The 11,324-nt window shown below is 41.4% G+C and overlaps 1 protein-coding gene across 2 annotated transcripts in view; it reads left to right on the forward strand.

The window, feature by feature from the left end:
• Positions 1 to 10,955, forward strand: part of CDC42EP3 (CDC42 effector protein 3) — a 30,029-nt gene extending 19,074 nt beyond the window's left edge. For both annotated transcript variants that reach the window (XM_054162361.1, XM_054162360.1), the window contains exon 2: positions 9,801 to 10,955. In XM_054162361.1, coding sequence (XP_054018336.1) covers positions 10,132 to 10,899 — 768 coding nt within the window. In that variant the 5' untranslated portion in view covers positions 9,801 to 10,131 and the 3' untranslated portion in view covers positions 10,900 to 10,955. The remainder of the gene's footprint in view (positions 1 to 9,800) is intronic.
• Positions 10,956 to 11,324: the final 369 nt, after the last annotated feature.

The following is an 11,324-nucleotide window of genomic DNA, read 5'->3' on the forward strand; positions in this document are numbered from 1 at the left end:
CAGCCAATTTGTTGGTACCTTGCAAGGCCTTTTCTATTTTTTTCTATTTTTTATTTTCTTTTTCCTTTTTTTCCTTTCTCCTTTTTCCTATTTTTTCTCTCTTTTTTTTTTTTTTCCCCTTTTTTCTTTCTTTCTATTTTTTTCTTCTTTTCCCTTTTTTCTTCCTTTTTAGAACAGAATAGAATAAACCAGGTTGGAAGAGACCTTCAAGAGCATCGTGTCCAGCCTATCATCCAACACCACCTAATCAACTAAACCATGCAACCAAGCATCCTGTCAAGCCTCACCCTGAACACCCCCAGCGACGGCAACCCCACCACCTCCCTGGGCAGCCATTGCAATGGGCAATCACTCTCTAACCTCCAGCCTAAACCTCCCCTGGTGCAGCCTGAGACTGTGTCCTCTTGTTCTGGTACTGGTTGCCTGGGAGAAGAGACCAACCTCTGCCTGACTACAACCCCCCTTCAGGTAGTTGTAGACAGCAATAAGGTCACCCCTGAGTCTCCTTTTCTCCAGGCTAGGCAACCCCAGCTCCCTCAGCCTCTCCTCATAGGGCTTGTGTTCCATAGGGCTTGTTTCTCCTTTTGCCTTTTTATCTTTTTCCTTTTTTCTTTTTTTTTCTTCTTTTTTCCTTTTTTTCCCTTTTCTGATATGGAAGAGTCTTACTGGACAAACAGTATCATGTGGGCACCACCATTGGCCATGCTGTCAAAATTTCATCCTAATAAAACAGAATGGGGGATGCTCTCTCTGAATCAAGAAACAACAGTGATAACAAACCCCTACTTTTGCCAGTACAGTTTATTCTGCTTGGAGAATGTGTTCTTATTTTACCAGCACAAGAACTCTTAGATGGTTTGTAATACAATGCTACCCTGTAAATACAGGACAACTCCTGTTGTAAGATGGTGAGGTTAAAAATGGAAATATGATCTTATTTGTAAACAGACAGTGATAATGGGAAGAAAAAGGTGGGGTTTATTTATGTACATACTGTTAGGGAGAATGATACTGAAATGTTGTCACTAATTCTGATCTGCTCTGAAAAAGAGGTTGGAAAATTTGGACTGGATCCAAAGGAGAGTAAGAGAGAAATGTGTTTGAAGGCTTAAAGTTACTCACCCGCCATCACCACATGAGGAATTCCCCCTGCTCACTTCGATCATAAAGGATGACTGAGAAACAGCTTGGTTAATATTAAAGCAACTTAAAAAGGATGAGGGTTACTAGTTGATAAAGGGCCTCTCCAATCTCACAGACTGGTACTGAACAAAATAATAACTGCAGACTGGGGCAAATTGCTCAAATTAGACAACAACCCCAAATGAGACAGCTCCAGCAGGTCCTTCATGATGTCTGGTACAGATGTTTGAATGGTACCATGAACTATGAAAATTACTTACTACTTATTTTTTTCCCCAAACCAGGTTGGCTTTTCTTCATATCTTTTTCTTACAAGCTAAAAGGAAGATCTTAATAGGTAAATACCTCTTAAATAGGTAAAATGCCATATTGATTTCAATATACAAATTAATTGGCTTACACTTGAAGTAAATTTGATTTTCTCTGGCTTGATCCATTTGAAGGGGTACTATGCAGGGAAAGGTGGCAAGATTTAAAGGAGTCAACAATTAAAAATTGTTTCAGGAACTTCTTTTTTCTTCAGTTTTGAATGTTCTGAAAGTAGATTGGGGGGGGGGGGGGGGGGGCGATGTGCAGGGAAACAGAAGGTACCTGTAGAGAAAGGCACTGTATGCAGTCTGTCCCTGTCTGTGCTTACCATTCTTGACAATTAACACATTAGCTCACAGCTAATGCACTATTTACTTTCAATTTACACATGAAAGCATAAGGGAGATGAAAATGTGTCCTTGTGATTTTTTTTCTTACATTTTCCTTTCCCTTCCAAAGATCACTGATAATGAGTCTATCACAGTCTATCACAGTAACTAAGGTTGGAAGAGACCCCAAGGATCATCAAGTCCAACCTGTTCCAACAGACCTCACAACTAGATCATGTCAGCAAGTGCCACGTCCAATCTCCCCTTGAACACCTCCAGGGACGGCGACTCCACCACCTCCCTGGGCAGCCCATTCCAATGACGAATGACTCGCTCAGTGAAGAACTTTTTCCTCACCTCGAGTCTAAACCTCCCCTGGCACAACTTGAGACTGTGTCCCCTTGTTCTGGTGCTGGTTGCCTGGGAGAAGAGACCAACCCCCTCCTGTCTACAACCACCTTTCAGGTATTTGTAGAGGGCAATGAGGTCGCCTCTGATCCTTCTCTTCTCCAGGCTAAACAATCCCAGCTCCCTCAGCCTCTCCTCATAGGGCTTGTGCTCAAGGCCTCTCACCAGCCTTGTTGCCCTTCTCTGGACACGTTCAAGTGTCTCGATGTCCTTCTTAAACTGAGGGGCCCAGAACAAACTGAGGGGCCCAGAACAAATTAATTGAATTAATTGAATTAATTGAATTAATTCAATTGCTTAAAAAATAATACAAAAGTAAAATTCTCCCCACCTAGAGTATAGCTGGAGTTTTCCAAGCCTGCCTTGTCATTTGTTAATATCTCTGTGTTATGGAGTATATTCATGTTCCCTTATTTACCCCTGAGCAGACAATTGTTTCAAGAACTCAGGGCATTCAAGTAGCAGTACCTTGGAGTATTTAGCCACTAATAATCTAGAAAGCTATATCAGGTGGAACTCTCCAGGGCTGGCTTCCATCTCTGTTACTAGACAATATTTTTGTTAATGATTTGGATGTAGCCTTATTACATTGGCAGATGATGTTAATTAACCCTGTATGCAGTAGAGGCCGAGATTAAAGTTGCCAAAGCGATGCTGTCTGTTGAATGTGTTTGAAATGGATAGAACAACAGTGCAGTGAGTACAGAGGCTTTGCTCCAGGGATGCAGTCAAGAACAAAATGTAGAACAACTGGCTAGATAACAGTTCATCACTAAAATAGCTAGGTTTTTAGTGGACCACTTATTAAACAAAAGCCAACAATGTTATGATGCTGAAAGAATACAAAGTCCATTAAGAGAGAAATTGAGATCTCAGCTTGAATATTGTATTTTCTTTGGGGCATATTTAAAAGAAAATTTGAGCCAAGAGGAGGAAGACAAGAAAAGGAGTTTGGGGGGGGAAACTGTCAGAGCTGCAGGAAACATGTCCTATATTGAAAGACTAAAATATTTGTGTTGTTCAATCTGAAGAAGAAAAGGATGAAAGGAGGTGTAGAATGCATAAAATGTAGAACTGTATTCATCAGGGCCCAGGTTGGTGCATGGGGGACTTAAGGTGCATCTTCTCTGGCTAGCCTCTATGGAGTAAACTAATGTGTGCAGTCTGCACCTACAGGATATTTTAAGAAGGTGGACAAACGCCTTCCAGAACTAAAAGGAGGCATCTGGATCCTTGAAGGACAAATGGAGAAATGAAGGAAATGCATCACAGGGTCTCCTCTTGACCTGTGTTTCTGTAACTGTAGGAAAGATTGAGGGGTTGGGTTTTTTTACTTCACTTTCTAAAAAGTGTATGTGAAAATGGGATAAAATAGGTTAGATTTGATATAGGTTGAGTTTGAGAAAATTAGTTGAACTGAAGTGTGATTAGACTGTTTTTATAAAGTAAATCTGTAGCTTGGATCAGATGCAAATTCTTTGATGGAGGCAGAAACAAAGCGAAGAGGACTTCTGATCAGGAAAGGTGATTCTGATATTTAATATGAATCAATTAAAAGGATGGGCCTCTTAAAAAAACAAGTAAATATAGATGAACAATCTGGAGGGGTAAGTGTTAACAAATGATTTATTTAAAGCTCTTCAGAAGGTGGTTGCTCTATAAGCAGAGGCTCACTAGTGATCTGGTCTAGAAGCAGACTGACTTGTGGCCTCTCATCTTCAGAGGCTGACAGTTGGTACAGACACCTAAGTCTACAGGAACATGAGACACCAGCTCTGTCATGCATCTGCTGCTTTTCTTGTACCTGAAGAGGTGGTTGTACTAGGAGTTTGTTTTACCAGAAGTCAGGAATAGTAACTGCAGGAGTTCAAGCCCCTGGTTACAAAAACAAAATGGTTTGCACTGATACACAGTGAAATTAACATCACTGACATTCTCAACAGTTTATTTGTGCTGCTGAAAGCTATTCATAGCTAAAGCATAAAGTGAACCCTCAAAGATACAGATATTTTACTGCACAGAAAAGTTGCAGCAGCTTATTGCATATTTTGTGTCTGTCTTTTGCTGCGATACTGTATTCTCATTTGGATATTTAAATAACATACAAACTCCGTTTTCTCCTAGTGACTTGCTCCACAAGATAATTCAAATGCTTTTGAAATGGATTTCTCTAAAGTTCATATGCTCCTAAGCCAACGATGTGTGACACAGAACCCTTGCAAGGGATTGTCCTGCAGAAGGCCCATCGGCTTCCCAGAGCGCACACTTGCTTCTGCCTCTGTGCTTTGGAAACAGAATTGTCTTTTTATCATTTCTTTACCTAGGACACTGCTTAAGGTCTCTTGATATTTGTGCACAAACAAAATTTTGCACCTTGACCCTCAATTTGCCTCTGGCTCTGTAATCTTAGCTGTTGAGATGCTTTCCGATAGTCTGTTCTTTTAAACTGGAGGGCCGAGCCCAGAGAGTGGTGGTGAATGGTGCCACATCCAGCTGGCAGCCAGTCACCAGTGGTGTGCCCCAAGGATCAGTACTGGGCCCCATGCTCTTTAACATCTTTATTGATGATCTGGGTGAGGGCATCGAGTCCATCATCAGTAAATTTGCTGATGACACCAAGCTGGGGGCAGGAGTTGATCTGCTGGAGGGTAGAGAGGCTCTGCAGAGGGACCTCGACAGGCTGGGCAGATGGGCAGAGTCCAACGGCATGAGATTTAACACATCCAAGTGCCAGGTTCTGCACATTGGCCACAGCAACCCCATGCAGAGCTACAGGCTGGGGTCAGAGTGGCTAGAGAGCAGTCAGGCTGAGAGAGACCTGGGGGTGCTGGTTGACGGTAGACTGAACATGAGCCTGCAGTGCGCCCAGGCAGCCAGGAGGGCCAATGGCATCCTGGCCTGCATCAGGAACAGTGTGACCAGCAGGAGCAGGGAGGTCATTCTGCCCCTGTACACTGCACTGGTTAGGCCACACCTTGAGTACTGTGTCCAGTTCTGGGCCCCTCAGTTTAGGAAGGAGGTTGAGTTGCTGGAGCGTGTCCAGAAAAGGGCAACAAGGTTGGTGAGGGGCTTGGAGCACAAGCCCTATGAGGAGAGACTGAGGGATCTGGGGTTGCTTAGTCTGGAGAAGAGGAGACTCAGGGGTGACCTTATTGCTCTCTACAACTACCTGAAGGAGGGTTGTAGTGAGGTGGAGGTTGGTCTCTTCTCCCAGGCAACCAGTACCAGAACAAGAGGACACAGTCTCAGGCTGCGTCAGGGGAGGTTTAGGCTGGAGGTTAGGAGGAAGTTTTACACAGAGAGAGTGATTGCCCACTGGAATGGGCTGCCTGAGGAGGTGGTGGGGTCGCCGTCGCTGGGGGTGTTCAGGGCGAGGCTTGACAGGATGCTTGGTTGTATGGTTTAGTTGATTGGGTAGTGTTGGATGATAGGTTGGACACGATGATCTCGAAGGTCTCTTCCAACCTGGTTAATTCTATTCTATTCTATTCTAAAGAGATTGTGGAAGAAATTAAGGCACCCATGGAAAACTGAGCTGTCTGGAAGGTGATGGCTGCTGAGTGGACAGAAGATTCACAAGGCGGATTGAGAAGTGCCTCTGAAAATATTAGTCTTTGTTACCAAGCAAAACACTTATATGAGAGTGTGGAGTGACAGGAATGAAAATGAGCAAGTTACAGCCCAGCTGAAACTTTCATTTTCACCAGGTTGAAGTTTCCCTGTCTTGGCTCATGCTTGGATTTGTTAGGAAAGGGATCTAACAAATCTCTTCAACTGGAAGAAAAAATTCTTTCGTGTTTGTTTTGTTTTGTTCTTTTCCTCCTAAATTAAGGTCTTCCACTGTAGGCTGTCAGTCTAGAACTGTGTACTTTAGGTTACACATTTGATTTTCGGACAATTTCTCACTCAGCTTTACGGTTTGGCTATGCATTCACTTAGTTGCTGAGTCAGAATTAGCCAAAGCAGAGGCTCTCTTAGCAGCAAGATCAGAAAAAGGTCTCATTTTAAGACAAGGTGAATGCTACTGCATGGCTTGATATCAAGATTAGAGTGTGTTCTGGCCCTTTTCTTAGGCCATATGTGCTGTTGGTTTCATTAAGTCTTGCTGAATGTAAGGACTATGTAAGGATCTTGTTAAAACTTTGTGGACTAATTTGTTTTGGTTTGAACTGGGGGCTCCTTAAGATTATTTTTATTTCCCCAAATTGGATTTATATTATTTGTATATTATTTTCCTAGTAAAAGAACTGCTTTCTTTTTTCCTTTTTTTTTTGTTTTGTAACCACATTATATATTGATAGAGATTCTTCCTTACTTATTTGTAAATGAAATATGACTAACAACAGTATTTTAGACTAAATGAATGTTTCCAGCTTTCTCTTTCAGCTGTTCAAAGTAGCCTATAGTCTGTACTCCTTTGGCGGTAGTTGACAGAGAGGTTGGATGTGCAGAAACAAAGTACATTTGCTTTGAAGTCTATGTTACGGTGCATGAAAAGCTTTCCCATTGGGGAGAGAACCCATATCTTTTACTTACAAGGTGGAATTTGAAGATTTTCAGTAGAGTGCTAGTGAAAGCTGCAGCAAGGGATAGCTTTTGTTCCCAGCAGAGAAAATGGCGCTTATGTTAAGCCCATAATTGTGAAAGTTCTCATCAAGTGTAAAAACTCTTGCACTGGCCAAATGGTGGATGAGGTCATCACAATTGCAGCAACTGCTGTGTGGAAAGAGATTATAATTCTTGATGCTGAAGCCTTTTGCAATGACCTCGGAGGTAGTGTGGTTTTACACTGCCCCTTACTGGGGTTTTCTCATAGTGCAAGAATTAAAGGAGATTTGGGTGCCCAAAAGTTTGCTCTATTTTGGGGGGTCACATTCCACCTCCCCCCCAGCATTGAGCTTAATAAAACACAGTGCTCTTTTTGTGTGCCAAAACTAATTATTTATCTTAAACATTATTTTACCCTTGATATTAGTATTTCTTGATGTTTAGGCATTTCATTGTGTCCTTTGGGTTTCTTGGAGGTCCCCTTGTGAAGTTTGGTGATAGGTTTTGGAGCACATCCAAAATGGTGGAAGCTGAGGGCTTTGAGTGAACTGGAATTTTTATTTTTTTTCCATTTGTAAACAAGTGACCAACAGGCATAACTTTGGGCCTTATTGCCATTACATTGCCATTCCATTCCATTCCATTCCAGACTAAAAGATCTGAAAGAATGAGGAATTAAGAATCAGGGGCAATTTGGCCTGTTACTCCTGAAAAGTGAGATAAAGCTGAGTTCACTAGATAAACAACCTCACCATTTGGCTTGGCTGAGAATAGTCTTCTCTTTAGAGTCAAGGCTATTTTGATAACTAAGTGGGTTGCTTGGTAGAATGATAACTGGGGAGAAACAATGCAGTGAATGTCTTATTTTAAAACTGAAAGGTAACTGTGTTGACTAATCAGTTCTGTTCCCATGGCAGGTGGCACAAGTAGAGGTCTTGTGTCCAGTTCTGGGCCCCTCAGTTTAGGAAGGATGTTGACTTGCTGGAACGAGTCCAGAGAAGAGCAACAAAGTTGGTGAGGGGTTCGGAGCACAAGCCCTATGAGGAGAGGCTGAGTGAGCTGGGGTTGCTTAGCCTGGAGAAGAGGAGACTCAGGGGTGGACCTTATTACTCTCTACAACCACCTGAAGGGAGGTTGTAGACAGGCGGATGTTGGTCTCTTCTCCCAGGCAGCCAGTACCAGAACAAGAGGACACAGTCTTAGGCTGCACCAGGGGAGGTTCAGGCTGGATGTTTGGAAAAAGTTCTATACAGAGAGTGATTGCCCATTGGAATGGGCTGCTGGGGGAGGTGGTAGAATCGCCATCATTGAAGGTGTTCAGGAGGAGACTTGATGGGGTGCTTGGTGCCATGGGTTAGTTGTTTAGGTGGGTTGGATTGGTTGATGGGTTGGACGCGAAGATCTTGAAGGTCTCTTCCAACCTGGTTTATTCTATGTATATGTATTCTATGTACATTCTATGTATATGTCTTATTTAGGACTTACCTTGTATCTTACAGTACTCAGATGGTGGAGTTTTGGTATGTCGTATGAATCTCCTAGTATTCTGTAGATCTTAAGGAATTACCATTTTGTTGTGTAGAAGGAAGCTCTGAAGTGTCTTTAACTGATTGATGCAGTCAACTTGATTTTCAAAATTATGCTTAAAAGTATAAAATGTCTTCATCACTTACTGAACATTTAGCTTATTTTGCATGACAGCTTTTATCTATTTGTATGTGTTGTAATTTGGGGGAGGAGGGCTTTTCAGTGATATCTGAAGTGCAGTTAGTATCTGGTGGGAATCAAAAAACCAAAATAGTACCCTGGCTAGATTCCCAGCTGCCCTTGTGATGCACAGTTGAATACTTCACTGTAAGAATTAATTACTTAGGCTAAATTATTTGTGAAAATGCTTAAATACCTCTGACAATTTGGTTGTATAGCCTGGGCTTAATTTGATAAAGGAAAATGTGTGCTAGGGCATGGATAAAAGGCAGCAAAAGTAGCCGTTTTTACAGACAGCTTCACTTGTTGCATGAAGTCTTTCAATGCAAAACCTGCAAGCTTCTTTTATGGATTGAAGATGATGATGGACAGTGTGAGGGCTTTGTGGCTGAGATTGTGGTGAGGAGGAGTTACCTGTGATGCTCTGGTGGTCCGTGGACATAATAGGGGAAAGTACAAAAATGTCCAGGAGAAAAATGCATTTATTCTAAGATTGCTCAAGAGTCAGGAATTAGTACTGTATGGAAGACATACACCATTAAAGCATTAAGGAAGAGTGTTTTACCATGAACTGTTGATGCAATAGCCTGTTAGCCCTTGAGGACTGCTCTATCAAGCTTTTCAGAGACCACATTCTAATAGGATGATTTGGTTTGCAAACACTGCGTCATTTAATTGGACAGAGCCCTGTGTTCTGAGTCACTGTGGCCTCAAGGCCTGTGTAACTGATGAGGTAGGCTATAACTAATTGCTATGAAGAATTCCTGTAGTCTAAAGGTTGTAGTCACTAGAATTCATCTCTAAGACATCTGCATTTGGATGTTTCTAACTAATTGTAAAGATTTGGACTAGAACTTTTTTCAGGTACCTACATGGTTTGTCAGAGTTCCAGCACTAAATGGGGGCATCTGAATTTCTCTAATCCAAGGTGGTCTGCTCCACTTCCAAAAAAGTTTCATGAATGATTCTGTCAGTCTTCCTGGTTCTACCAAAAGCTTGATGATGAATGTTATAAACATGTTGCTGTATTTACTCCCAAAGGCCAGCATTCTGAATGCCAGGATAAGGAGAAGATTGAGATAGTAATATTTATCAAAGGAATTGTGCTCAGCAACTGTGTCTAAGAAACTCTGACTTCAAAAAAATGCTGCAAAGTCAGAGAAAGGTTAGCTAGTCCTTGTTAATCTGAACTCTTTTATCCTGCCTAATGAAGGGAAACAGCATCATAAAGCTAATCTGTAGACTGGAACTGTCAGTAGTATTACTTTTTTTTTTCCCCCCCCTTCTTTGTGAAAATAAGACTGAATGAACCGTGAAAAATCAATTAATGATAATGTGATTTTGTATTCCACGCAGGTTTTCTCAAGTTCTGGAAGTAGCAGAGCGTTTGGTTGCTGGCTGACCTGAAACTTTTACTCTGCCTTGGAAAGATCTGCAGTGGGAGACATTCACCTTCACATACTCCACAGTTCTTTGCAACAAAAGAAAGTGACTTCATGTGCAAGAGTGGTTCAAGATAATGATGTAATACTGATAATGCTGAAGGTTTCCTGAGAATTAACTGACTTTTCTAAGAGGCTTCTCCCTCTTCTTCCTGTTCTTGGGTTGGGTTTTTTTTGTTTGGTTGGTTGTTGGGGTTTTTTTGTTTTGTTTTGTAAGTAATTTCCTCTCAGAAACTGCAAGCAAGATGCCAGCCAAGACACCCATGTACCTGAAAGCTGCTAACAATAAGAAAGGGAAGAAATTCAAACTAAGGGATATCTTATCTCCTGATATGATCAGCCCACCACTTGGAGATTTTCGTCATACTATACACATTGGAAAAGAAGGACAACATGATGTTTTTGGAGACATCTCCTTTTTGCAGGGCAACTATGAGCTGTTGCCTGGAAATGAAGGAGAAACCAGAGTTAGTCAGTCTGGTGGCCACTATGAATTCTTAAGGGCAAACAGCACTTCTGAATCCATGTTTACAGAAACTCCATCACCAGTGCTCAAAAACGCTATTTCCCTTCCTGCCATTGGGGGTTCTCAAGCCCTCATGTTGCCCTTATTGTCACCAGTGACATTTAATTCAAAGCAAGAATCCATCAGGTCATCAAGAAATCCTAGGCTTAGCTGTGAGCCAGTAATAGAAGAAAAATTGCAGGAGAAAAGTAAACAGATGGAGGAGGGAGAAACATACAAAGATGACCTATGGGAGCAAAATGGTTCTTCTTCGCATTTTACTAACGGTAGAGACAGTAACTCATCCAGCTTCTCTGAACGATGCACTGATTGGCAAACAGTTGATATATTTGATGACAATCGACTTTCATGTGAACTAACCAAGACAAAGACTAAGTCAGAAGAATCCCTTTCAGATCTTGCAGGCTCTCTTCTCTCACTACAACTTGACTTGGGACCTTCACTTTTGGATGAGGTCCTCAATGTAATGGACAAGAATAAATCTTAGAACTGGTACTCCTTTGCTTCTTTATAAGTGATTCACTTAAACAAAAACAGACAAACAAAAAAACCGCAGTTCAAAAGTAGAGACACTTAAAATCAGCTGTATTTGCAGTTGTTTGACGGGTTTTCTAAAAATATTCTTAAAATACTATTTTTTTACTTATTTTTTGTTTTCATTATTTTTATTACACTAAATTCTCTTAGCAGGAAGGTAAATTTTAATAACAGTTTTCAGCAAATAGAAAAGTGTTTTTCAGTACCAGTATTAATGATCAGAAACTTAAGAAACAGAGTTTGAGGATGATGCGGATTGTGACATTTGGTTAGTTCACTTCTACGGGCTTCTGGATGTATGAGAATCCAAGTGTCAGAAAGGGGACTGGTATTCATTATTTGCTTTTATAGCTCATTTTACATGTAGGCCTCTTT

Source organism: Dryobates pubescens, chromosome 6, assembly GCF_014839835.1.
Source record: "Dryobates pubescens isolate bDryPub1 chromosome 6, bDryPub1.pri, whole genome shotgun sequence".
NCBI lineage: Eukaryota > Metazoa > Chordata > Aves > Piciformes > Picidae > Dryobates > Dryobates pubescens.